This window comes from Pithys albifrons, chromosome Z, assembly GCF_047495875.1.
Source record: "Pithys albifrons albifrons isolate INPA30051 chromosome Z, PitAlb_v1, whole genome shotgun sequence".
Classification (NCBI taxonomy): domain Eukaryota; kingdom Metazoa; phylum Chordata; class Aves; order Passeriformes; family Thamnophilidae; genus Pithys; species Pithys albifrons.
The window spans coordinates 10,842,144-10,868,833 of NC_092497.1; the positions used below are offsets into that span (position 1 = coordinate 10,842,144).

General features: G+C 44.9%; 2 protein-coding genes across 4 annotated transcripts in view; one reads left to right on the forward strand and one right to left on the reverse strand.

Moving 5' to 3' along the window:
- The window catches only part of LOC139684878 (myosin-IIIb-like), a 35,629-nt gene extending 23,852 nt beyond the window's left edge, over positions 1–11,777 (reverse strand). For all 3 annotated transcript variants that reach the window (XM_071581258.1, XM_071581257.1, XM_071581256.1), the window contains exons 1-13: positions 11,615–11,777; positions 11,477–11,542; positions 11,273–11,403; positions 8,370–8,472; positions 5,441–5,543; positions 4,809–4,965; positions 4,390–4,492; positions 3,994–4,122; positions 2,679–2,787; positions 1,351–1,467; positions 826–926; positions 302–388; positions 63–128 (exon numbers count right to left, since the gene is read on the reverse strand). In XM_071581258.1, the coding sequence (XP_071437359.1) occupies positions 63–128; positions 302–388; positions 826–926; positions 1,351–1,467; positions 2,679–2,787; positions 3,994–4,122; positions 4,390–4,492; positions 4,809–4,965; positions 5,441–5,543; positions 8,370–8,472; positions 11,273–11,403; positions 11,477–11,542; positions 11,615–11,740 (1,398 nt within the window). In that variant the 5' untranslated portion in view covers positions 11,741–11,777. The remainder of the gene's footprint in view (positions 1–62; positions 129–301; positions 389–825; positions 927–1,350; positions 1,468–2,678; positions 2,788–3,993; positions 4,123–4,389; positions 4,493–4,808; positions 4,966–5,440; positions 5,544–8,369; positions 8,473–11,272; positions 11,404–11,476; positions 11,543–11,614) is intronic.
- A 106-nt stretch (positions 11,778–11,883) lies between these two features.
- On the forward strand, positions 11,884–26,690 carry ARHGEF39 (Rho guanine nucleotide exchange factor 39). Its single transcript, XM_071580838.1, has 11 exons — positions 11,884–11,933; positions 13,789–13,896; positions 15,751–15,935; positions 16,847–16,941; positions 17,342–17,462; positions 18,475–18,593; positions 20,205–20,275; positions 22,038–22,166; positions 24,965–25,194; positions 26,074–26,162; positions 26,371–26,690. Exons 3-11 carry the CDS (start codon positions 15,789–15,791, stop codon positions 26,384–26,386), a joined length of 1,017 nt encoding a protein of 338 aa, XP_071436939.1. The 5' UTR covers positions 11,884–11,933; positions 13,789–13,896; positions 15,751–15,788; the 3' UTR covers positions 26,387–26,690.

A 26,690-nucleotide genomic window follows, 5' to 3' on the forward strand; every position in this document is an offset into this window, starting at 1 on the left:
TCCCAGATATTCATTGCTACATTCCTCCACAGTATTTTGTCTGCCTCCTATCTCATACACACCTGAGGAAATGCACTCTGCTCATCCAGAAGAGACAGTAGCCCAAGTGGCTTGGCCAGGAGCAGATTCTGCAGGAAAGGAGATGCGTGACACATACATAAAGCAGTACAGGGCATCCACTCTCACCCTTACCATCCTTTGAAGAGGCCCTTCCCAGGCGCATCTCCTCCTCATGTAGAAAGTGCAAGACTACTCTCTTGACCGGACAGAGCAATTATATTCTGTCAGTCCTCTTACTTACGAGAATAGGTTCGTTATTGTTGAATGTAATAGTCTCCCAGGGCAGCCCTTCTTCCTTATAGGCAGCCTGTTCCAGCTCGAAAATATGCTGAAATAAAAAAAAAAGACCCATCAGACTTGGCTAGGCAACCCTGAATGTCTTCCTTCCTGCCTTGAACAGAGGACAGAGGTGTGGTGCTCTCAATCATGGCATGAGAGGTCCAAGATGAACCAGCTGTCAGCCTCTCTGTAGGCCTGTCACTCACTGGTGCTGCTGCATAAAGCAGGAACACTTCTCAGGGGGTAAGTGTTGCTACTCTGATAACTTTGGTCACTGCTGGATTCTTCTACTTCTTCCTTCCCTGTCGCAGCAACTCCCCTCCCACAGCAGAGAAAGTTGCTGGTCTATGTCCTGCTTCACTAATCCGTATTTCTGTCCTGCCAGGCAATAGATCTGTTTTTCCCCAAGCTCTCTTTCATGTGCTAGATAGAGCAGTTCTTGGCTTTCTCTGCCACACAAGGTGAGATCACCCTCAGCAGACTTACATGGTTGAAGAAGTGCTGCAGCTGCTCATTGGCCAAGTTTATGCAAAGTTGTTCAAAACGGTTCACTGCAAAGTTTTCAAACCCAAAAATATCCAAGATGCCTAAAAGAGGAAAGAAGAGCACATAATGGAGCCTGCAGACCATCCCTGCAGATTGCTGTGGACACCAACACACAATTAAATCTCCCATCACCCAGCTCTTGTGGCACAGGGAAACCCCAGCCAAGAGTGACAACAGTGACACCACTTCAGTAACTCCCCTTGGAGAGTTAATTAGGAGGTGACCCTCTCCAACCATCAGCTCCTCTGCTAAACCAGAGTGCCCTGCAACTACAGCCTCACAGTTGTTTCCGATCAGCTGACTGCTCAGACTTCATGCTGCTGACACACATCTCTCCAGGATCATGGTTTTGATACTGGATCCCTGCACACAAACTCCATGAAACCTCATGCGGTGCCTGTCCTTTGTTGTGGCTGAGGGATCCACATTTGAGAACAGAACAGGAGCAAGGCAAGCAGAACTCACCTATCTCCCTCAGCTCCACCTCAGGATCCACGTTCTCAGCCAGAAGCTCATTGATCTTGGAAACAATCCAGCCAAACACTCGGCCATAGACCATCTTAGCAATGGAGTCCCGGGCATCTGCACAGAGGAAACAACAGCAGGTCACTGAAGGGCTCACAGTAGAGCAGGGAACTAGAGCATGGAACAGAGCACGAAAACTGGCTCAATATATCCACCTCTAGCAATAATGTCTTTAGCAGTTTATGAAGCTATTTTAATGATCAGATAAACACTTGATATCTGTCTGATTTCCCTGTCCCTCTATAAGCATAAAAAGAGCTCTTTAATTCCAAAATCTTCACAATCTTTCTACAAGATCAGATGTGGCATATTAGGGCATTTGTGAGATCATGTAAAATGAAAAATTTCCTTTCCAAAAGAGTCATGCTATTTTTTAGAACACGGAGATATTGGCTTTTTCCTTATGCAGATCTACTGAGGATGAATCCCCTCACTGCTAAACCATGGGAGAAGCTCAAAATTATACCTGGCTAATTGAATGGTTCTCTTCCTTCTAGTCCAGTTGCCTTAGTGTTTAAATGCTTTTGGTAAGAGAAGGATACAAATGATGGAAAACTTGCTGACATTCTAAGAAGGAGACCAAATTCACACGAGCTACTGCATGATGGGATGTGTCTTATTGTCTAGAGAAAATTTGGAAAACAGAACTAGCTAATTTCCCATTTCCATTTTTTTCTTTCATCTATTTTAAGCAATAATATAGAAGTACTGGGATTTCATGTCTTTTTAATTAATTTTAAAAATATTTTATTTGAATCTTTTGATGTGTATTATCTTGGATTATTTTCTTGTTTTGTTCAATGGGAGAAGAACACTTTGTGCTTTCTTATTTTACCATACTCTGTTTTCTTCTCACTCTGTTCCTGATACTGTGATATCTCATTGATTCTCATGGTTGTTTGTCCATATACTGTCTAGAGCTCTGCATACTGCCAGCACTCTGCAACAGGAGCCTTTCCCTCTATTGCATAAATACCTAGCGTTCCCTTCTAGTCTGGACTGAGGGAGAAAGCAAAGGTAATTCCTTCGTTTCTCATTTAATCTCTGCAGTCTTCTGGAGATCAAACAAAAGCAGCATTCAAGCTCTTACATGTGAGCAAGAGACTAAACATATAAACATCGATATACTTGCCTCTGTGCGGGTGGAATGAGAGGGCACAGAAGGACATCTTTGTTCCCAATAAGTTGCACATGTGTGAGGATACCCTCCCATCAAGTAGGGGTCAGTATTTCTATCTAGCACATCTGAACTTCATTATGTTTCTTACCTTCTGCCTGCTGCTGGGTGTGAAAACGCTGTATCTGCTCGCCTCGGGTCACTGACACTGTACAAACAAGGCATTTTAAAAGTTCGTCTTCCTGGACTCCAAACTGACCCTGGGAAAGAGGAAACAGATAAGGAGAATTCATTGTAAACCCTTACTCTACTTGTGGGGGCTGTATCTGTCTGTGAGTGAGGGGTCATGATTCAGGTTCAAGCCCTTGAGCCCCACTGTAAGGTAAGTATTACTGTTGGCATATCACAGCAACAGGGTCAGATGTGGGCTCTGAGATCTGCATCACCCCTGCAGCAACCAAGCTCACCCTCACTCTCTGAAACACTTTCTGTTTTGCTCTCCCAGTGCTGCCACCTTTCACCTTCTTTGGGAGCCACGCCAGTCTCTGCTGAGAGGTGTAATGATTTATTGAACAGCACCACATGCAGGTGACTGTGCATGTTCTGAAGAATCTGAGCTTCAGCTCAGAGTCACACGAACCATCGAGAGGCAGGAAACAAAGGGAACTCAGACACACTGAATCCCTCAATGATTTAACAGGAATTCCCCTCCTGTGGGCAAAATACAAGTAGCAGACTCTCAGAACTAAGATAAAAAGAAGTTGGCTGCTGAAAAGACACAGGTGGTTGTTTCAGGCATGGTGTAGGAGGGAAACAGGCAAAGAGATTGGAGGGAAACCAAAGACCAAGAGTGTCGGGACTTCAAATAGGTCAAATAAAAATACATAGAAAGGAGAAATATGTTAAATTTTTCTATCCTGTGTTGTTAACAAAGCAGGATAAGGTATCCATCCCATATAACAAAAATGGGATGGTCCTGGGAAATACATACTTCTTAATCTGTGATAATTTCAAGAGAAACAATAGAAAGTGTAATTCTGGATAACCAAATGATATAGCAGTTAATGAGGTATCCTTTGACAAGATCCAATGAAAACACAGAATTCATGTACTTGAACTTCTCCAAGGTATCATCACACTTAGTAACACAACATTTAGTTTTAAAAAGCTTGCAGTGTGTGAAGTCAGTAAGGCATATGTTGACTTTGTAAGACACTGGTTCTAGACACACAAGAAATAGAAGTTGGGAAGCATTGCTTTGGGAATGAATAGCAGTGAAGACAAATGCAGTTACAGGGTCATACTCTGTCCTCGGTGAAAAAAACTCCTTGTTCTTTAGAAACCTTCACACTCTGAGGAAGAAACACCCTCTGCCATCTCTGGCAGGAGCAGCTCCTGCAGTCACACTGCCAGTGGGAAGCAGCATCATATTCATAAGGTTTCTGTCAACTCTCCTTGTGACTCACCGCTGCAGCCTTTAGCCATCCCTTGGAGGCTTCACTGACTTTTACAGGCCCATTGCTCTCCTCAGGCCCAAAGGTCACATTGCCCAGAGACAGCACACCAGCCAGGACAGTCCACATGTCCACTTGTTCCTAAAACACAGAAGAAAGGTGACTAAAAACCTACCAGCATGCAACATGTACAACATGGAGGCCCCAGAAGTTGGAGAGGTTAAGGGAAGAGGCACAGATACCATTTGGGAAAAGGCTCTGCAGAAGGACTGGCAGACTCAGGTGGTCTAGAAGTAACATATAAAATCCAGGAGAAAGAAACAGGACTGGGCTTCAAGACAGCAGCTAGAAAGAAACCCTATGCCTGAAGGAAGCATAGATGAAAATTAAAACGACCTCAGAACTGACCTGTTCTTGGAAGCCCACCATGTCAAGGGCATTGCACACCTCTTGGTATTTGTACTTCCAGTGCTGAGCTACATCCTGTGTACCAAACTGTCCACTTATGTACCTGAGAAAGTGCATATCCCATATAAAACTGTCACACAATCAGCACAGTAAGTCAGTCCTACCCAAAGGGAATACAGTAGATCAGCAGCAGTGGAGACACAAAGGAGAAACTTTTCCAAGGTAACACAGTAGAGACCCCAGAACTCCCAGCTTCCAAGATGACCCACAAGATTTCTTCATGTAGTTCCATTCAGATCCCACTCCAGCTTCCATTCACTGACAGATAAAGCCCCAGGGCAGAGTCAGAGTCCCCATTAGGCTGTATTCCCCTTCACCACCCATCATGAAGACTGCATTGGGGTCTCCCTTTGAAGTACCTGTAGAGTGAAGGGTCTAATAAGCCATATATCAGCTTCTCCTCTGGAGACAGTCCAGCAAACATGTAGTAGAAGATGTGGAAATTCCTCTCCCCAGTATCTTGCTGTACCACCCGTGACTTCTCTAACAGGTACTCACTCAGCTTTGCACCTTGCACTGCACACAGAAAAGTGACAGGGTAGTAAATTGGGGGACATGAAGGTGCTTGAGCTGCCTCACATCTCTTCTTTGGTGATAGGAACACAGCATTGTCTAAATTAATTTTCTTGTGTGCATGTTCCTCTAGGCTGCCCAGCACACTGCAAACGGACTTCTCCATGTTCCTGTGATCTTAAAGATTTGTGCTCACCTCCTTTAGCAACAACGAAGGCTTCTGGAACCACAGAGTATTTCTGATACTTAACCTGCACTGTCACCCCTATATCCCTCCTCTACTCCCACTCTGTCCAAATCCAAGCCTTATCCTACCCAGGCCCTATCTAAAGTGCTTGCTGTAAGATTTTACTTAATTGCATAAGTTTCCCACAGGGAGTCAAGTGGCAAAATGTTACCCTCTTCAAGTTTTGGCTACTCATTCCACTCCCTCCAGTTCCTAACTCCTCCCCAAGCTAGTAACTGCCCTTGACTTTACCCGTATTTTTCTGGAAACGCAGCTGTATGTATTTTCCAAAGCGGCTGCTGTTGTCATTCATCACAGTCTGGGCATTGCCAAAAGCTTCAAGCAAGGGATTCACCTAAAACAAGTGAGGAAACAAAACAAGAGAGGAAACAAAACAAGCATTCTTCAAATTAAGCAAGCCAATCTAACTTATTTGGAAAAGTGTCCTAGTTCAGCAGGAGGGACCAGCTAACCCTGTGTGGAGGTGATCAAAGCTGTGTATTCTACCCCCTCTATTCATTCCCCAAGGTCAATGGGCCATTAGCAGCAGCTGCCCAGGGAGCCATTATCACTTCACACCCAGCCTGAGGGGGGCGGAGCTGCTAAAGGGCCATCAACAGCTCAACACCCCCTGGCTCCCAGAGTTAATCACCCATAGTGTGAGTCCCCGCCCAGGGGGAGGGACTGAGAGCTCCCTGAGGGTACATAAGGGGTGGGTAAGAAGACCTCAGGAACCTCTCGTCAGATCCAGAGCAGCAGCAGGACCTTGACAGGAGGAGATCACCGCTCTCGCCCAGACCACAGCCCTCGCCTGCACCAACAGGTTTTTCTTTTCCTTTTGCTCTGGACTTGGGGGAACCACAGGGGTCTCAGCACAAGGGCAAACAAACCCCCTTGGGTTTGTGCCCCAGGACACTGGGTTATACTGCTGGGGTTTTGTGAGTTGAAAGCAATCTCCCTTGTGTGTCAGTGTTGTTATTGTAATATTATTATTAAATTTTAGGTCTGACTTATAATCTCTCTCGTGGTGAGTTCATTTCCCCTGCTGGTTCACCTTTAAACCAGCACAAAAAGTTTAACTTTAGCATTTGCTATTTAGCTGAAAAAGGAACCACTCCGTGAATATGGAAAAGCACTTGTTTTATCACAGCCTGGATAAAGGAATTCAAAGGAATTTAAATATAACAAAGACTAAACAGCATGGGATTTACAAAAATAAGCACAATCAAACTGATTGTATCTCAGTAAGGTGACTATCATTTGTTGAAAGATAAGGTTGGTATAAGATTTTCACATAGTATCTGACATGATATCACCAGTTAATTTGACTGTGATACTACTACAATAAACAAGTCAACATGGCACTCAGTAAATAAGCAAGACAGCTTAGCTACTGAAATTTGTAGACATGAGGACAATGGATTATGAAGAAAATAAGAGAACAATCAGACCAGCTTGCTAAACCAATATGCAAAGAAGGTGAAATGATAATTTCTCTGTATTTGAGAAAAGAATGCCTGCCAACTGATGCCCCAGGGTACATGCTGGGCACCCTGTTGAACAAAGCTTTAAGGCATGACATTGTAATCCCAAGGAGCTAATTTAGGAAGCAAGTAATATGTTTATTATTTCTTCATCATCATTTCTAGGCTTTCCAAGGACAGCTCATCTGGGTTGAAGTGAGTGTTATTTCCAGTGGAGGAGTTGTGGGCTGGTTCCAAGGCCAGCAAACACAGCTATCCCGCTTCTGAAAACTGCCGAGGTCAGAAGCAGCCTGGCAGTGTGGCCCAAGCCAGCTCTAAGCAGAGACAGCAGGCATATCAATGTCACATTCCCACAGCAGGGCACAGGCATTCACCCTGGATCCACCATGGATGATGCCAAACTGAAATTAATATGTCATTCCAGAGCCCAAAGCATGGCATGACGTATTGGGTTTACATGTCAATATTTTGGTAGCAGGAGGTGCTAAAGGGTGGCTTCTGTGAGAAGATGCCAGACACTTTGCCCATGATGAAAAGAGACAATGCCATCTGGCTCCAAGACAGACCTGCCATTGGCCAAGGCTGAGCCCACCAGTGACAGTGGCAGCACCTCTGAGATAAAAACTGGTGCACAACGGCAGCTGGAAGAGAGAAGTGGGAATGTGTGAGAGGGACAGCCCTGCAGGCACCAAAGTCAGTGAAGGAGGAGGAGGAGGAGTTGCTCCAGGTGCTGGAGCAGAGATTCCCCTGCAGTCTGTGGTGCAGAGCATGGTGAGGCAGCTCTGCCCCTGCAGCCCATGGAGGTCCACAGGGGAGAAGAGATCCACCTGCAACACATGGATGATTCCACACCAGAGTAGGTGGATGCCTGAAGGAGGCTGTGACCCCATGTGAAGCCTCTGCTGAAGCAGGGTTCTGGAAGGACCTGTGGCCTGTAGAGAAAAGAGCCCATACTGGATCAGGTTTGCTCGTAGAACTTGTGACCCTCTGGGGGCCCCATGCTGGTGCAGTCTGTTCCTGAAAGACTGCATCCCATGGAACACACCCACGTTGGAGCAGACTGTTCCTGAAGGACTGTTGTTTGTGGGAGGTACCCATGATGGAAAAGCACGAGAAGACAGTAGCACAGATAATGTGTGATAAACAGAGCACAACCCTCATTGCCCGTCTGCTTGCACTGCTGGAGAAATTTAAGTGGAAATACTTCAGACCAAAGAGACAAATACATTTCAAAATGACTTAGCAAAGGTATATGAAAGGAACAAAAATAGCACTTAGCCAGCTAGCAGGTACGTGCCTGACAGTATAAGTAGCCAAGGAAAGGTTATTGAAGGGTATGTGGGTTCTCCATCCCTGTGTATCATTAAATAAAGATTTCATTTTTCCAGTGAAAGTTCTTGTTCTACCTCAAACAGGAAATTATTTCGAAAAATGCCATTGATCCCTTGCAACAGAGAACATGATAAATGATTGCAATAGTTTTCTATAACTTAAGAAACATCCCCAACAACCAGAATTACTGACCTACCAATCCTTCCAATTTGTCATCTGCTATTTCACCATTCTTATCCAATATTTGCTCATGTGTCTTATATGTCGTTCCCTGATTTCCAGTGGTGATTCATCAAAAGGCTTCCGAAGCCTAACACAAGTTATCTTGTAGCAGTGCTGCTTCTCCATGTTCTGTAATGACCTACCTGAAGGATCTGCTGCTCCAGCTGTGAGTTGCCTTTGCAAAGGTTCATTATATGCTGCAACAACAGCTTTGCACTCTCTGTTTTCCCTGCGCCACTCTCTCCACTGCCAAGAAAAAGTAAAAGAAATTCCAGCAGCCATTAAATATAATTGTTCTGCCCCTTATGGTTTAAGTGCCCACAGTGCTGCTGTGTCTCTGTAGTAGAGAGTGCTCTCTAAAGGTTTCACAGCCTTTTCAGCAAAATTGAAAGTGTGAATACAAACTCGCATACCACAGTTTTACATAAGGTGTCACACCAGGTCCTGATCCCTCCTCCTCAGGGGAATTTTCCCCCATCTGCAGGGGAGTAGAGATATACCCCATGCTGTCACTTCTGGATGGGATATGCCAGATAGACCACTTGCTCTGCTTCTTAAGAAAGCTGAATCTAACTTCTGGAAAACCATCTCCTTCAAAAGCCATCTGATAGATCAACTTCCTCACATATGCTGAGTCAACAGCTTCCTCTTTCTCCAAAGGGGATTTGCCCTATCCATATCGCATCCACAAATGAATACTGATCTTGAGATACTGTGGCAGTGTGAAGTCTTGGGTGCTTCACACATCCAGATGCCCCAGCCAGCAGACAATGCAGGCAGACAGGCACAGAGCTGCCTGTACCTCTACAGTGTCAGCACTGCGCGTCACTCTGCTGACACACATCCACGGCACCTCCGCCTCCAAGTCAAACAATCAGCACTTGGAAAACACAGTTTCCCCTCTCCTGGGATGGGCAATGTACGATCTGGGGAACATACAATCACTGAGACAATATGTCCTTAACTGACAACAAGACACCAGCTGAGAACTTCTGCATATGCATAGCGAAAAAAATGAATGCAGGAAATGCTGGAGGTACCCTGGAGGGCAGTTCTCCCCCTCCACAACTGACCTTTGAGCATGTGGCGTGGCTTTACTACTTTGTAGCTCTCAGTGGTTCTGCACTTGGGATCAAGTACCTGTCATAGGAGGCTAAAACCCTCAAATACTAGAGCACATATCTCAATCACATACCTATGATTTCAAGCACAGATCAGACCAGCACTATCCAAGTATGCACAAACAAAATAAGACCATTTTGCCAGCTGAGAACATGCCATCCAGGTAACACCTCTGCTTAGTATGTCAGATTCATTTTTGTTTTCAGTAGCTTCCTTCCTCCACAAAAGAACTATCACTCAGCACTCCCACGGTTCAAGCTTGTCCTTGGACCCTCCAAGAAGCACAACAGCTTCATCAGGTCCTGCAAGCACTATCCAGTTGCAGGTGTATAACTGCTCCAGGCTGTGAAGAAAAGCAAAGTCATCTTCAGGCGATCCAAGTGCTGTACTACAGCATGCCCAGGCTATGATTAATACCCATTGGTATGGGGAAGGCAAGAAGAATCAGCAGAATTTGTAGCTTAGGACAACTTGGTAGCAATGAAAACCTGTCACATGGGAGCAGCTGCTTCATCCAGCATCAGCCTCTGAAACATGCCATGCAGACCTCCCAGATTAAGTTAGAGACACTAAAGAGACCACAAAGAACAGTAGAGCCTGGTGTGTCTGGGTGCTGTTCAGATGAACTGTGGTCTAGTTGGAGTGACTCCTCCTTGCCCTCTGCCCCAGCTTTGCTCAGGTCAGGTAATCTTTTCTATCACTGTTTCACCACTCATAGAGAGCAAACCCACAAACTTCCTTTGATAGCAACACACAGATCAGTAGATAAGGTTGCAAATGCACAGGAATACATCAGACTCTCATTTCTGAGACCACAAACTGCTGACAGAAACCAATCAGACCAATGACCTCTTGACAAATGCTTACAGGTCTTCGCAAATGCTTTCTTGTCTTCCACATCCCAAGGCAAATATGCCTCTTCCACCTGCTGATTTCACAGCCACCACTTCCTACGAGCAATTCATATAGAGCATAGGCACTGATGGCCTGTGGGCTACAGAAATTAGTGGGGCCCAAGTTACCCTTAAGGTCAGCTCCCAGACCCACCAAAACACTCAGCAGTGATTCAGCAATTCATTTCCACACTATGTAGACTTGAAAGTACTGATGAAACTATCAGAAGGCCCATATAAAGAATGGAGTATTAAATCAAACAAGTTGGCAATTAACATTTTAACTCAGATGACATTTAAACTGTTCTCAACAACACCCAGAAGAGGCAGTTTGTGTGTCAAGGCTTTCTGTTCACTGTTTGAGGCTCTCTGCTATTTGATGTTCTTTGAGGCTTTCTCTGCTAATTGATGCTACCTGCTGCCCTGCAGAGTTTCAGCAGAACAATAGCAACATCATGGAGGGAAATGTTCATGATACTGGTACACTTTTGGGGTGACAGAGCACTTTTCCGTTTCCAGTGCACAGAACTGCCCACGACAATAAGATTCTACCCGACCTGAATCCGAAAACAAAACAAAACCACAATATTTTATTTCCTTCTGCTCTTTGCACTTTGTGAAAACAGGTTCCTTCCACTGTGTATAACCTTTACCACAGCATTCACTGTGGTAGTTGTGTTCCCAGAGAAGAGCACTGCACGCCTTTCCTCGGAGCTGGTTAAATCTTTCCAATGGCAGGTCCCTCCAGAAGTAAACTTATTTACCATCACGACCAGCAGCGCTGGCCGAGTTGCTCCACGAAAGTCAGCTTTCCTTGCAACACAACTCTATCGAGACTTGCCCACTCTCCTACCTGGAAAGCGGTCGTGACCAGGGATCCGCTGCCAAGAGTAGATGGATTTTGACTCACCAACAGCGCTGGAGATGAAGTGCCCCTGAACCTCCAGCGGGAAGATCCCAGTGACAGCCTGGGGGTCCCCACCCGGCCTCGCACCTCTGCCCGTCCCCGGGGACCCGCGGCCGCCCCTCACCTGATGAGGATGCACTGGTTGCGGGGCCCGCCGACCCGTCGGCCCAGCATGGCGTGGTACGCGCGGGCGGCCACGGCGAAGATGTGGGGCGGCAGCGAGTCGGTCTGGAGGCGCCGGTACCGCTCGGCGACCTGCGAGGAAGCGGCGGCGGGGATGCGTGAGCGGCCGGGGGCGTCGGGGCGAGGAGGGGGGCGCGGCGCTCACCTCTTTGCCGTAGAGAGGCAGCGGCTCGAAGGGGTTCATGGCGATGAGGATGTCTCCGATGGCGGTCTGTGGGAAGGGGACAGCCGGTCAGCCGGGAGGCGGAGAGCCGCTGAGCCGGGACCCCCTCGCGGCACTCACGTAGATGTGCTGGCTCAGGAACCGCTCCCGCAGCCCGGTCAGCAGCGCCGCCTCGTCCAGCTCCGCCAGCACCGCCAGGTCCCCGACCCCGACGGGCAGGGGACCACGCTCCTCCAGGGACACCATCCCTACCCGCGGCTCCCGGCGCCGCCTGCCGCTCTCCCTCCCCTCCTTGCCCGCCCGGCCCCGCCCCGCTCCGCCCGGCCCCGCCCCGCTCCGCCCGGCCCCGCCCCGCTCCGCCCGGCCCCTCCGCGCTCCGCCCCGGGACCGCCCGACAGGGCGGGGCCGACGTTTGAACGCGGGGCGGCGGGACCGGCAGGTAACGGGCGGCGTGGGCGGCGCGGCACCGGGATACCGGGTTACCGGGTCAGCGGGATACCGGGCACACCGGGGCACCGGAATACCGGCACACCGAGGCATCGGGATACCGGCACACCGGGATATTGGCAGGCACATCGGGGCACCGGCTCACCGGGATACCGGCGCACCGGGATGCAGGGACCCCGGCACATGGACTGGCGGGTGTTGCAGCGCGATCCCCACGCGTGGAAATGTGTTAGGCAGCTCAGCCTGACTTTGATGGCGGTTCCGCTCCGAGCACAAGGCTCAATGGGATGATGCCTGTAGATTGCATACCCCTGTGAACAGAGACACACTGCAGACAAGTTAATGGAGAAAGATATAGGGTTTTAGAAGGACCTTCCACGATCAAACCAAGGGAGGTTTAACCCCAGGTCTGACCCTATGGTCAGGAAGTCACAGGGTTTTATGCCCCTCACGGACATCCAATCAGAAGTTCCCATTTCTCTCTAATGCCCACCCGAAAGTCCTGCCAATCTGCCCCCTTCGTCATGGGGGGCAGTTAGGCCTTCTCCTGTTTGTCTTCTGTTGTCTTGCAGGTGTCTGCTCAAAACAGCTCGGCCTTGACAAAGCCTGCTAGCTGGTGGGAAAGACACTTTAATATTCAGACTTAAGATCAGGGCAACTTAGCAGAGACTATATGATTCTAAAACCTTCTAAAATTACATTAAATCACATTCTTAGGCATAATTTCCCCCCTTTAGAGACTTGACAAATTTTCTATTTCGTCCAGTCTCTACTATTTAATCTATTTCACTCTACATCTTTAACAAAATATGTACTAATCCGTTCACACATACACACTATTACATATTACTATTGATTACAAAATTTCTGGAACTTAAACCTTATCTCTTGTCTAGTCTTGGCAATGCGTCTTTGGCCCCTCCTAAAAATCCCTTTGGCTAAGGTCGTCCCTGATGGGAGAAAAGTATTTCCTGAATCCATGTCACGCTCAGATAGAAAAAAAAATTAGTTAAATTCAACATTTGGTTAATGTTTTTCAACGTGTTCACGTTCTTTTGTAGTGGAAACATTTATTTCTTAAAAACGTATTTCATTTCATCAAAAAAAAAGATAATGAATGAAATGCTCAACTTCTGGTAAAGGAAAACATTCTGTTCATTCCCACATGCCTTTTGATGGATCTTTTCTCATCTGCTGCAAAATATAGCATCTTTGGTTTTGACTAATCTAAAATACACTATTAATAACCTACATTTCAGGGAGATTGAAGGAAGGTTAGTGCATGGTTTACCTACAATATTTACTCCTGCAATATTTTACTTCTGAAGTATTTTCTTCTGCAATACTTCTTTATTTCTTGGGGTGGCCGAGGGCTCTGGGGTTGCAAACTTACCCGTCCTGGTAAGAACAGCCCTAACTAAGGCCTCTTCCACAGCAGTCACTGCCCATATGACAGGACTTGGGGCTGAGTTGACCCCAGAGTTGGCCCACTGAGTGGTTACACTTCTGAGACATTGAGAGTGGCTATGTTGCAATAAAAACTTTTTGAGGATATTTAGAAAATTTAGAAATGTTGAAGGGAATATTGCTAATGGGGCATCATAAGGCACTTGATGGTAACAGAATGTATTTAATAGTTTCTGAATGTGAGTCAAGAAAAGCAAGCTGGAGTAGTTCTGTTCCTTATAGGTGAAGTGATTTCTAGTGTACCCATGGGATCCAGACAGTTCTCCCCGTACAGACCAGACACAGTTATAATATAATACATAGTGGAAAAATGGGAGTGAAGCAGGAGAGATCAGGAGAGATGGTCAAACCGATTGTAACTTTTTTTTTTGTACTTTTAGAAAAATTACTGTTTATTAAAAGAAATTGGTCTGCAAAATGAAAATCTTGATGGCAGTCTGCTCTGGATAAAGGTGCCCTGCAAGTGGTGGCATTTTAGTCCATTATTGGTGAGTACTTTGCAACTGCACACTAATTGGGGTTTGGAGTGGAAAGGACCTTAAGGACCATCTTGTTGCAGAACCGCCTGACAAATACGGCAACATCTTCCACTAGACCAGATTGCTCAGAGACCCCATCCAATCTGGTCTTGGACACATCCAGGGAGGGCACTAATGCTAAGCTTGGTGTGATATTCCCTGCAGTGCTCCCTCTCCATCCACAGTGCACCAAATCTGCCCTGTTTGACCAAGATGTGGCCTCGGCTAGGCTTGTGAATATGCTGTAAGTGAATATAAGGATAAAGCTCTGGAGAAGCTCCTGCTACTATAAAATATTCCACATGTCCCTCAGCTATCCGGACTTTTGCCAATTCCTTAAATGAGTCTTGGTACTCATTTTATGTGAAACTTTTGTTTCAGGCTTTGATTTACATATCTGAAATGTCTCTGGAAGATTGTGTTTGACAAATTGCTTTCTCTGTGATGGCACATCCTTCTGTATTAATGTATCCTGTCCATATGGGAACCCAAACTTTTGTGCAACTTCCACAAAAACTGCATGCTTAATGCTAGGAAAAGTATGCCAGGGCCTGCACTGCCTTTTTATCAAAAGAACAGTATTTAACTGGTGTCCTGCTAAAACATGACTCTTTCTCTGAGAGAACGGGCTAAAAGAGAGACTGTTTTGTGTAAAAAACCCACAACGCTCTAACAGAACAGCAGAGCAGGAGCAAAGCTGGTTAATGAGTGAGTAGTGTGATTCACAGAAGCTGCTCAGCCTGATGCCAAAGGGATTTTGTTCTGATTTTCACATTTTGTAGATTTTAGGAACACAGTAGTTGTAGATTTTTAGGGGGTTAATATTTCTAACAGTTTAAGTCTAATGCCTTTCTATCACTACCCCTGTCCCAGAACAGGGAGCTCAAATTCCTTTAGTTAATTAATCTTGTTTAGACTCCTTTCCAAGGTAGAGCTGAAGGATATTAGAAGGCCTACAGAATGAAACATAAACATAGGTCAGAGTGACCCAAAAGCCAGAACTGGATGAACTCCAAGAGACCTTTGTGTGCCCGAGGAAGAGGAGTTGATGAAAACAGAGGGTCTTGACGACCCCAGACCCAATTCCAGGGGTTGGACAGGGGTGGGACTGGGGCTGGACTGAGAAATGTGTAAAGCAATGATTGGAGGAATCTTATTATAAAAGCCATGGAAACAAGAACTGGGACACATGCATGTCATCATATATTCCTGTGGGCTGTAGGCCCTGTGTTATTAAAGGACCTTTACTTTTTATCTTACCCTACACTAATGTGGCTTGAAGTCCTGTTTTTGGGGGGAGGGGTCATTCACGGCATCAGCCTCTCTCATCTCTGCAAGCACAAACTACTGTTAGAAAAGGAGAGTGCAAACCACTTGCTTCTTGGTAACCTCCATGGGAAAACAAGCAAGAGTGTTCTCTTTCCCTTCTCCTTCACTCACAAGAAAAATCTTATGGCTGTTTCCTACTCCTATCCACAGCACCTCTTCTGCCCACTAACTTCCTTGGGTTTAATGAGAATTTTGCACTAATAATTGGGATGCAAAGCACAGGAAGCAGTGGGATCATGCACTTGAGATTTGCTAACAGATGTATTGTCATGTACTGCTCCTACTTTCACAGCCTGGTCTTTCTAACCTCTGTTCCTCTGGTTGATGCAGGACTCATCTGACCGCAGGTGGGAATGCAGAAGGAAACTGTTAATAACGGTTGCTGGCAACTGACTTCCCTTATTTGATAGGAAAGTGTAGAGTTTGTAATTCAGAATTCTGCCCTGCAACATAGGTTATTCTTTTGTTATGTGTCCACCTCTCTTGGCTCTTCAGGATCCATTACCTTTCTGTATGTCAACCCTGAGTCTGCCATGAGTGACTCATCCCTGCCGTTTATTGCTGGAGCAAACACTGTGGAGGACCAGAGGGCTCGCTGGGAGAGAAAATGCAGACGGACTGCCAAGGAACTGCTGGAAACTGAACACAAATACCTTGAGCAGTTGGATTTGGTGATCACAGTGAGTATTTCTTCCTCTTTTGATATGTGGGTACCTTCAGACAGCACATACTTACTTGTGTTATTGTGGGGAAGGGTCAAGAGCAAGACTGTGATACGACCCTAGTGCCTGGAACACCTGCGGGGTCTGAAAGGCTTTTTTTGTTGTTTTTCTTTTACCTTCACTCTAATGTTCAATAGCTTGTGTGTTTGGCCCTCTGGCTTTGGTCTGTAAACATCCATAAACCTTTAAATTTGGATTGTATGGGAGAGTTGCCTTGAGATGCCTGAGATGTAAGAAAAGTAGGGGCACCAACAAGACAAAGACTATGGACAAGATGGTGAAAATCAGATGCATCCAAGAAGACTGAAATGGACTCTATCAGTGCTGTAGTACTGTTCCATGTGTTTACAGTTATGGTCAAAGTAACAAATAAGGCTTACATCTGCTGATGGATATCTTAGGTTGACATTCCCAGCATTTGGTATCCTTACAAGCCAGTGTGCGCAGGCTGCAACTTCTGATTTCTGACCTTCTAGTGACCTCAAAGGATAATAACCTTTGTGGTTTTCCAGTACTTAAAGGGGGCTTATAAAAGAGAGGAAGAGTGATTTTCTACACAGGCATATAGTGGTAGGATAAGGCGCAATGGTTTTAAACTGAGAGTAGGTTTAGATTAGCTGTTAGGAAGAAATTCTTTTACTGCGAGGGTGATGAGACTGGAACACGTTGCCTGCAGAAGTTGTGATGCCACACTCCTGGTAGTGATGGGCCAGGTTGGATGGGGCTTGGAGAAACCTGTTCCAGTGGAAGGTGTCCCTGCCCATGGAGCGAGATGGTCTTTAAGGTCCTTTTCAGCCCAAACCATTCTGTGATTCTGTGATGATCTGTGAATTCTGCCTGTTTGAAATTCTCTCTTTTTTCCTACTTAGTACTTTGTGACAATTTTAAAGGCCAAAGGGACACTGAAACCTGCTGTGTTGGAAACTATATTTGGACCCCTGGAATCCATATATTCGGCCAGCCAGTAAGTGCACACACTGATGCAATTCTTGTCATTATATTGGGAGGACTCTATATTGATGAGTACTCTTTATTTCCCAAAATCTTACTAACAATTTGTAAAACAGGCATTCACTTCTAGCACTGTTAGCCTTAGTGGCACTTACAATGTACCCAGGAAACTGCTGATCTCTGTCACGTATCTGGATACCTAGTTACTAGGTAGTGGTTTAGACTCAGTAAAGTGTCTGCTCCATGGTGTGTTCTGTGGCTTACTCTGACCTCTAAGGACATAAATGGCACAGAAACTAGAAGTGAGGTAGAGAATGACAAAGAAAGGTCAGCATAGGAATGAACCAGAGGGAGCTGTGAAAATGCCATCAGTAATGTAGCCCTCATAAGCTATCTTTGTTCCTTGTGTACAGTGTTCTGTCATTTCACCTGGAGAGGGGGAATTTGGGACTAGGACTGGAAAACTTTTGTCAGAATCTGGATCTTTATGGCCACTATGCTGAGAATTTGGAGCAGGCAAATAAAACCTTGAAGGTAAATAGCTACTTTACTCTTCATGTTCTTTCTTTTTCTGTCCTGTGAAACAGCCACATCCTTCCCTTTTTCTTCTGTTTCTGGTGATCAGTTTTCTTACTTTTTCTGGGCTCATGATATTCAGTCTTCCTTCCATAATAACATAGTGAAAACTTCTCTACGTCTTTAGAGCTCCGGATTTCTGATGCTTTTTTCAGGTGTTTGTGTATGTATGTGCATATGCTGAGAGCAGCTTTCTCAGAGTTCTGTATTTACTCCCACTCCTTCTCAGCTGGCAAGCCTAGAGAGTTTCCAGGCTTTCACTAGGGTACAGAGATCTCTTTCTGGGAATTGTCAGGTTTCCTAGTCTTTCCCAATGCCACTAACAGCACTCTTAGCAGTGGGATTTCTTTTTCCTTCACAATTTCTTTTCTGAGATAGAAAAAAAATTTTTTTCTCCCACTTATGTCTCCAAATACAACAATGTTCCAAGAAATTTCAGAATGCAGTTTTTATTTCAAAGTCCTAACAGCTGTATCTGGAAATAAAACCACTCAGCCTCCAGTTTTTGTCTGTGCTTCTTCGCAGGTGCAGGATGTACTGGAATATTTCCCTTCTCTTGTGTTTGCATGTATCTACTTGTGTTTTTGTTCTTCCTAGAGAAAAAGTTGTTTTGTATACTTGCTTTGAGGTGATGGGAATGTGGGCCTGCAATGTTTTGTCTTTAAATGAGTGCCACAAAGCCACAAGTGAACTTCTTGTTTTCCTGACTGGGTCAACCTTCCCTTTTTCTTTATTTCCATTTGCTGCATGTACTAGCTTTATACTGCTGTGCCTGTATGAAGGGGTCATATTTCTTCCATTATCCACTGGAAATAATGCTCAGGAGAAAGGGAGTGGCTTGCCCAGTTGATGCTTGTGTTTAGGACTGGAGTCCCAAATGCTAAGCTGAAGAGTTCCAAGGTCTGATGCAGACTAGAGCACTAGCTGTTTTTGTAGTCTCAAAGCTGTATCCCTTTTTTGCTGCACACAGGAGCAATTGAAGAAAAATAAGTCATTCCGGCGGTTTAAGAAACTCCAGGAAACTCGACCTCAGTTTCAAGGGAGGAAGCTAGAGGAGCTGCTCCCTTTGCCCCTGCAGAGGCTGCACCAGTAAGTAAGCAAATGTGAGCCTTCAAGGGGTTAGCATGAAAAAGGAAAGAGGAACATAACAGTATCTAGGTTGCTATGGGAGGTAAAGTTGCTTAATGTGTCTCAAAATGAGAACACATAGACAGCAGTGAAACAGACGTGAAGATGTCTGTACACTGATTGCCTGTAAAGTGTAATCAGTGTACATGGATGGCAGATGACGCAGGGAAGTAGCTGTGTTCAGCCCTGGCTCCCACCCCTTCATGTAGATCTTGGGTAGAATTGGAAGCTTTCTGTGACCTCATTAAGTTGCTGAAGTTTAGGCCTGAACAAAAACAAGCTGTCTGAAATGCTGCAGAAGTGGTGCCCTCTGCCAGAGACGGTCCTTCTTTGCTTTTGTGCAGGTTGCTGACCTGGGGCATTGTGACTCTTGCAGATGGTTGCTTTTGAAAAAGAAGAAATTTAATGTATACAGGAGAGCTTTTCTTCCCTTTTTGTTTATCAGGGCCATATGCTTTTCTCAGACTTGATGCCTCTCTGAGTTGTCTCACCCTGAGCAGATCCATTCTGGATTGCTGCCTTTCCCTTTTGAGGCACAAAACCCTGCAGATTTCAAGAAATATTTTGACAACACTTGTGAACATGGTGTGATTTTTAGGGTTAACCTGTGCAGAGGAAGGAATTGGACTTGATGACCCTTGTGGGTTCCTTCTGACTCAGGGTATTCTATGACCACCTCCCCTTTGAAGAGGAAGCCTGACTGCACAAGGAGAGTGCTGCTCCATGCACCTATGGGCAGTCCTTTCTTAGGGAGGGTGTGTGGGTGATACAGAGCACAGGTAGTATGGTGGGAACCCAGCTGCTGCTGCTATAGATTAAGCAGCTGCTTTTCAACCATAAACATTAAGCTGATGGGTGTTTTTTTACAATAATTCTTTGGCTTTTTCCTTTAAATTTGTAATATAGCAATGTATTTGTTGCTGTCCAGCTGGGAAAAATGTTAGCTTTTTACAAGAGGTCTAATTTTTTCATTAATCAGCTCTATCACATTCAATTTTCTTCAAAACTATTAATATAAACACTAGATCATATGAGTTCTGCCAGTTCATGAATCTGTTAAATTCCTTCCATCATTTCAAACTGAAAATTATTTCATTTTAATAGGCGAAAGCATTGGCAGAGAGCTGATCCTTTCCATTAAGACTGGAGAGGCAAAAATAAAAAGGCAGATCCTAGATCTTATAGAAATGTCTTTATTTTCTTATGTGGGCAGGAAACATTATGAATGCCACCATTCAAATACTAAAAAAAATACATAGTTCAAAGAGAAATTCGTCTGTTATTGGAGGTATTTTTATGTGAATTCTGAGAGAGCATCCTAAGTAATTTGTGAGGTTGCTTTTATCAGATCCCCAGGAAAAGCCAAAGGCTTACAGATGTATAAAATACTTGTGTTAAATTAGTGGATAGATTTGACGATGAAATGAATGTGATGGGAGTGTGACCGAACTGCTTGGTTAGAGGTGTGTACTCCATCTCCTGGTAAACTGTTGTTCATCATGCTGTCTCTTACAGGAGGTGCTGATGTTCCTGGTGTCTTGTTGTGAACTAAACATGCTCTCTCCAATTTAGGTACAAGCATTTCTTCAGAGACCTGCTGGAGAACACCAGCCCAGACACTGCTGAGCACCAGAAACTTGCAAGTATGATTCCACCTGTAGATGCTGGCACTGTGAACAGTGATAACCTCCTTGCTAATAACATTGGGATTTCCACCTTCTGCCTGCTTCCACAGAAGAAAAGTCTTCCTTTCTCTGGGGTTCATGTGGATTACTATTTCTATTCTCCATCAAGATCAAGATGTCTCTGAGAATACATTGGGAATACGAATGCAGGATAACTGCCTGTGAAAGCAGTCTAAGGGTTAAATTAGAGAAATGGCAGCCCTTTTTTTAAATTTTGTTTTAATTCTGATGGTGATGAGACACTGGTACAGGTTGACCAGAGAATTTGTTGATGCCCCATTCCTGAAAGTGCTCAAGGCCAGATTTTATGGGACCTTGAGCAACCTGCTCTGGTGGAAGGTATTTCAGTCTGTGGCAGGTGTGTTGAAATGAGATAATATTTAATGTCTCTTTCAACCCAAAACATTCTTGGACTCCCCTGGCCACTGGCCTCAATTTTCTAGGGTAATTTATGTCCTTCATGCCATATCCAATCACTAGTGGTGTTTCCCAGGGCTCAGTATTTGGCAGTTCTGTTTAATATCTTTATCAATGATCTGGATGAGGGGATTGAGTGCACCCTCAGCCAATTTGTGGATGATACCCAGTTGGGCAGGAGTGTTGATCTGCTGGAGGGCAGGAAGACTCTGCAGAGGGATTGGAACAGGCTGGACCAATGGATTCAACAAGCTCAAGTGCTGGGTCCTGCACGTGAGTCACAACAACCCCACGCAGACTAACAGGCTGGGGGGTTGAGTGGCTGGAAAGCTGTCCAGTGGAAAAGGACCTGGTGGTGCTGGTTGGTGGTGGCTGAACATGAGCCAGCATGTGGCCAAGAAGGCCCAGGACATCCTGTCCTGTATCAAAAATACTGTGGCCAGCTGGACCAGGGAAGTGATTTGTCCCTCTGCACTTGACATTGTTGAGGCTGCACATTGATTCCTGTGCTCAGCTTTAAGCTCCTCACTGCAGAAGACACAACGTGCTGGAGTGTGTCCAGAAAAGAGCAACAGTGCTATGGAAGGGTCTGGAGCACAAGTCTGATGAGGAGCACCTGAGGGAGCTGGGGGTGTTTATCCTGGAGAAGAGGAGGCTCAGAGGTGACCCTATTGGTCTCCACAACCAGCTGACAAGAGATTGTAGCTAGGTGAGGATTGGCCTCTTCTCCCAAGGAACAAGTGATAGAACAAGAGAAAACAGTCTCAAGCTGTCCCAGGGGAAGTTCAGGCTGGACATCAGGAGGAATTTCTTCACAGAAAAGGTTGTTAAACATTGGAATGGACTGCTCAGGGAAGTGATGGAGCCACCATCCTTGTATGTGTTCAAGAACCAACTGGAAGTGGCACTTGGTGCCATGGTCTAGTTGACAAGGTGATGTTCAGTCAAAGGCTGGACTCAATGACTGTAGAGGTCTTTTCTAACCAAAATGATTCTGTGATATTTACATGCAATTAATACTGCTTGTAAGGCAATTTTCCTTTTTTTATTCCAAATCCAGGAAATTATTCATCTGTCTGATATTTCATTGGTTAGTGTTTTCTAGAAGTTCAGAATTGTTGGTTGGAGACAGGCCTCTGGAGGTCATCTACTCCAATTTCCTGCTGAAAACCCTGAATCAAACTGTTGTTGATATTTGGTTTAAAACTTTGCTTCTTAATTTCCTGTTATATTTTCTTAGTAAGATAGCTAAGGTGAAATACATATTCTGTGATAACCTCAGAATATGCTGCTATAATTTCAGAAGCTGTGAAATCTCTTTCTGAGGTATCTCAGTGGATTCAAGGCATAATTGAGAAGAGAGAGAACTCATTGCACCTGCTTCGGGTTCAGAAACTGCTCAAAGGACAGAAGACCCAGGTTTTGACTCCAGGTGGGTGTTACTGACAGCTCTGTTTTTCTTCTGCCATGCTGAGATACATGGAGATATGCTCTCCTTCACTTCTGACTCAAATTCATATTACCTTTTTTTACATTAGGTTTCCCCCTTTTTTTCCCCCAATATTACCTTTTTTTACAGTATTTACATTAGGTTTTCCCCTTCTGCCCAAATTCTACAGATAGGTGGTGAAGGAACATGACAACTAATTCAAGCATTTTTTTTAAGTTAAAAATTTTTGAATAAGGAAAAGCTTAATTGCCTGACATTCAGGTAGGAGGAGCTGATGACATACAGTTATAAAGTTAGGAACACAAGGAGGCCAGGACTGTAAGTTCTGAGTGGGAATGAAAGACAGACACTAATTTTTGAAGAGTGCAAGAAGCGGCATTGTCCCTCCTGCATTGCAGGAACCATAGGTTCCTGAGTGTCAAGGGCCCAAGGACTGTGTTGTTGTTTCCCTTAAGTTATAAGGTCAAGGAATTCTGCTCACACCCTTCATATGAAGAATTTTCCTTTATCTGCATGGTTAAACCATGCCAGGAATCACATATTTGTGTTACTAGTTGAGAATATAAAGTCACAAACACTGGCATGTAAAAACATTTGATTGCCTAACGGGTCTCTTTATGACCTCGTGCTCTCCATGGCCAGACCACACTCCAAGCTATGCATGGAATATTCTGAGAAATGTGCCCAATCTGGGCAATTATGAAATGATCACTTGGGGCTTCACCTGTACCCTCGATGTACTCTGCTGTTGCAGAGGTTATTCAAGCACAGTGCTGCAGCTGGAGAGGAGTGTTCAAGCCACTGTGTGTGAAGATCTCTAAGGCACGGCCCCAGGTACTTGTGAATGTGGTTGTAATTCATACATGGGGATCTGTGGGTGAGAAGCAGATTCCACAGTGGGATGGGGGAGAGGTTTGGAATGTAAAACTGATGAAGCTCATAGGCTGAGATAGACAGTTTAATAGGTAAAGGAAAAGCTGTTCATGCAAGCAAAACAAAACAAAACATGGAATTCATCCACCACTTGCCATGGGCAGGCAGGTGTTCAGCTATTCCCAGGAAAGCAGGGCTCCCAACATGCACAGTTGTTACTTGGGAAGATAAATGCCATCACTCCAAATGTCCCTATTCCTCCTGCTTCCACTAGATTTTTATGCTGACCATGGTGCCATATGGTACAGAATGTCCTTTTGGGGAGCTGGGATCAGCTGTCCCAGCTGTGTTCCTTCCCAGATTCCTGCGCATTCCCAGCCTCCTCACTGGTGGGGCGAGGAGCAGAAAAGATCTTGATGCTGAGCAGTGCTTACACAGCAATAAAGAAAAGACCCCTGTGTTGTCAATGCTGTTTTCAGTGAAAGTCAAAAACAGCCCCATACTGGTTACTGTAGAAAAATTAACTCTAACCCAGTCAAACCAGCAAGGTAGACAAGGGTTATTTATCAGAGGTTATTCTTGAAGATGCTTAATAGGCAGATTAATTTAGAATTCTCTTCCCTGTTCTTAGGTTCTTTTGGTGATTCCAGGTGAAAGGGAGTTATTACAGGTGTACTCTACTTATACTGAGCAGGAGCATGTGGGAGGAAGCTTGGGCACATTGGGGTAGTACCTAAGTGAAAACATAAATCAGTTATCCTGAGTGCCAGAATCAGAGAACCCCTTGACAAACCTGTCCCCTTCCCCAAAACACTACAGTCAGACCAGAGATGGCCATCATTTGAAAGCATTTGGTCCACTGTTTTTTTGGTCTTCGAATATTCTGAGACATGTAGCAGAGCAAGTGTTGAGGGTCTGTAGAGGCCTCTTCATTTGTCTAGGGCAGACAATTCTTATGGTCATGTTTTCCACTGGCTGGACTTACACAGGTACTTTTGGATGTGTGAAGCAGAAAAGAGGCCACTGGAGTTTGCTAGTTTTCAGTTACCTTTCCAATTGGAGGTCCTGTTTTAATTATTCTGTTTTGGGTAGATGGCATTTTTTAATTTTGCTGCTTACAGCTGGGTTTATCAAATTGTTTTGATTATTTTCCTGCTGCTTTCTCTTCCTCTTGTTTTATTGCAATTCATTTCGTGGGTAGACGATACTGGGCTCTGTTCAGTAACAGAGGCTGATAAGTTTGCTTATTCGGACCTTCCTTGGTTTATATTCCCTTTGCTGTGTTGTCTTTAGAACAGTAGTCTCCATCCTGCAATCTTTGAACTATTGAAGGTCCATATATAGTTAGGTGGCCTGTGGAACCTCGAGGTTTGGGGTTTGGTTTGGGGTTTTCTTTTGGTTCTATATATATATTTGTTTGTTTGTTTATTTATTTATTTAATTTATACACACCAGCAAAAAAAAACCGAGGGGAAAAAAATAGATTTTCAAAGCTTAGGCTTAGCTTCTGCTTCACTGCTAATGTCAAACTGGGCAACACAATTTAAGATAGTTCATAATGTGTTTTCTGAAGGTTTATTTTAATTTAAATGTATGCATACAATTTTCAAACCATGTTTTTGTTCTTTTTAAACAGACTTGTATGTCCTAATATCATCTTAATTAACATAGTAGGTTTATAACAACTTTAGCCTGCTCCTCATATACTAAACATTTTAGGCTGCTTCTTTTGTATGGGTTTTATCGTGCTGGTGTGCTGGACCCGGTTGATACTCAGTGCCTTCTAGTGGCTGGAATTGACGTAGAACTTGGAAACCTACAAGGGTGGCTCAGACTTTTCTCATTACATCCTTTTTATTCTTTCCCTAGTGATCTGACAACCATCTCTGTTTCCTTTGCATGCCTAGGGCGCTGGTATATCCGGGAAGGCTGGCTTTTGGTGGTGCCTTCAAAGGGAGAAGAACTGAAGCGCAGGATGTTCTTCCTGTTCTCTGATATCCTCATTGCAGCAAAGCCCTGCCACCCACTGCACCTGCTGAACTCGCACAAGCTGGCGTGCCAGGCTGTCTACCCTCTCCACCAGTGCACTGTGGATAAAGTGTTTGGCCACACGCAGAGCCAGGGAGGGCTCCTCACTGTAAGTCTTCCCACTTCTGTGTGGCAGAAGCACCAGTGGACTCAGTCTTGGGAGCAGGTTTCTAGCTGTCTCAGCAGCAGCAGAACTGAGATGACGAGACTGGTGACCAAATGCAATGAACTAGTCTGAGTCAGGGCAACCCTTCTCTTTTTGAGCAGTGTAGGTCCTTTTCCTTTCACAGTGCTGTCCCTCCTGCACGCTCTGGGGTACAGGTTGCTGGTTGCTTCAATTAGCTCAGGCAAGGAGGGCACAGAGAGACTCTGACGTGCCCTCATCAGGGCCACGGGTTTGGGGGAACAGCCCAAAAGTCATGTGACAACGATTACATAGACTGTGGACTGAACTTACAGAGAAACAGAGAATGAGAAAGATGCTGAGTATTATCGCAACAGATATTACTTGTGCATCAAACTCCCTGAGGGCTGCAGGGGTCCTTGACAGGGACCAGTGTCCTCAGTAGGCGTTTCAAGGTCAGCTCTTCTCAGGTTGCAGCACCTGGGGCTTGTGTTATCCCTTTTCTTGTGAGCTGGGACAACTCTTTGGGCAATCTGTGACCCGCAGATGGTTATAGTGGAAGAACCCCAGGGACAGCTTGGAATGTGGGAGAAAACTGAATTAAGTGCTGCTGAGAACTGCAATTGCTCATCTCCAAACAGCTTGTGAACTACCAAATACTGCTGCAAAGAATGGACAAGTCTGGCACTTGCTCTGTACAGTCTATCCTCTGGCTTTTCCCAGTACTAAAGCTAAATTTTTCTATTTGGGAAGGAAAATGGTGAAAATCAGCATGCAGGGCTGAGTTGAATTCAGTGGGGATGATTCCTTAAATCAGAATTGCTGCTTAGGCAAGGAATGCCACAGATTCTGTTTCTCTTTCAGCTTTCCTTTCCACACAAGACACTGCTACTGATGTCCAGCGACCAACAAGATATCAATGACTGGTATCGGAGTCTCACAGCTGCAGTCAGGTAGGCATCTATTTTCCAGAGGTGGAAGGCACTGAGAGAAGGGGACAGGACATAAAACTGATCATACAGACCTATGTATGGTTATAAGTGTGATGGAGATGGCCTGACTATATAGATATCTATATATATCCTAGACAGGATGCAAACAAATACTAAGAATAGATATCACTTATAAACAGTGAACTTTCCCTTTGTTTTCCTCTTACAGGCAGCTGAAAACCTGACCCACCTGAGTACAAGACAGACTGGAAGGGGACAACCACTCGCATGGCAGAAGCCTACATGACCTTAGAAAATGCTCAGAAGTGTATAGAAGAACTGCATTTAGAGGGACTACACACTGTGCTTGTGAGATATGACAAATGCTTTGTCAGCTGCCATAATGTTCATACAGATACCACAAAAATTAAGTATGCACACTAAGCATAAATACTATCAAGAATTTTCCCCAATTTAGCTTAGAATCTTCTAGCTTTTCTGAACTTTTGTAAACCCAGATAATTAAGAACAAGCAGACAAGAGCCTGAT

Coding starts and splice junctions, on each gene's coding strand:
- ARHGEF39 (XM_071580838.1), top strand. CDS start 15,789: ATGAGTGACTCATCCCTGCCGTTTATTGCTGGAGCAAACACTGTGGAG. Junction 15,936..16,846: donor AGTTGGATTTGGTGATCACA/GTGAGTATTTCT, acceptor TTTCCTACTTAG/TACTTTGTGACAATTTTAAA. Junction 20,276..22,037: donor TGAGCACCAGAAACTTGCAA/GTATGATTCCAC, acceptor CTATAATTTCAG/AAGCTGTGAAATCTCTTTCT.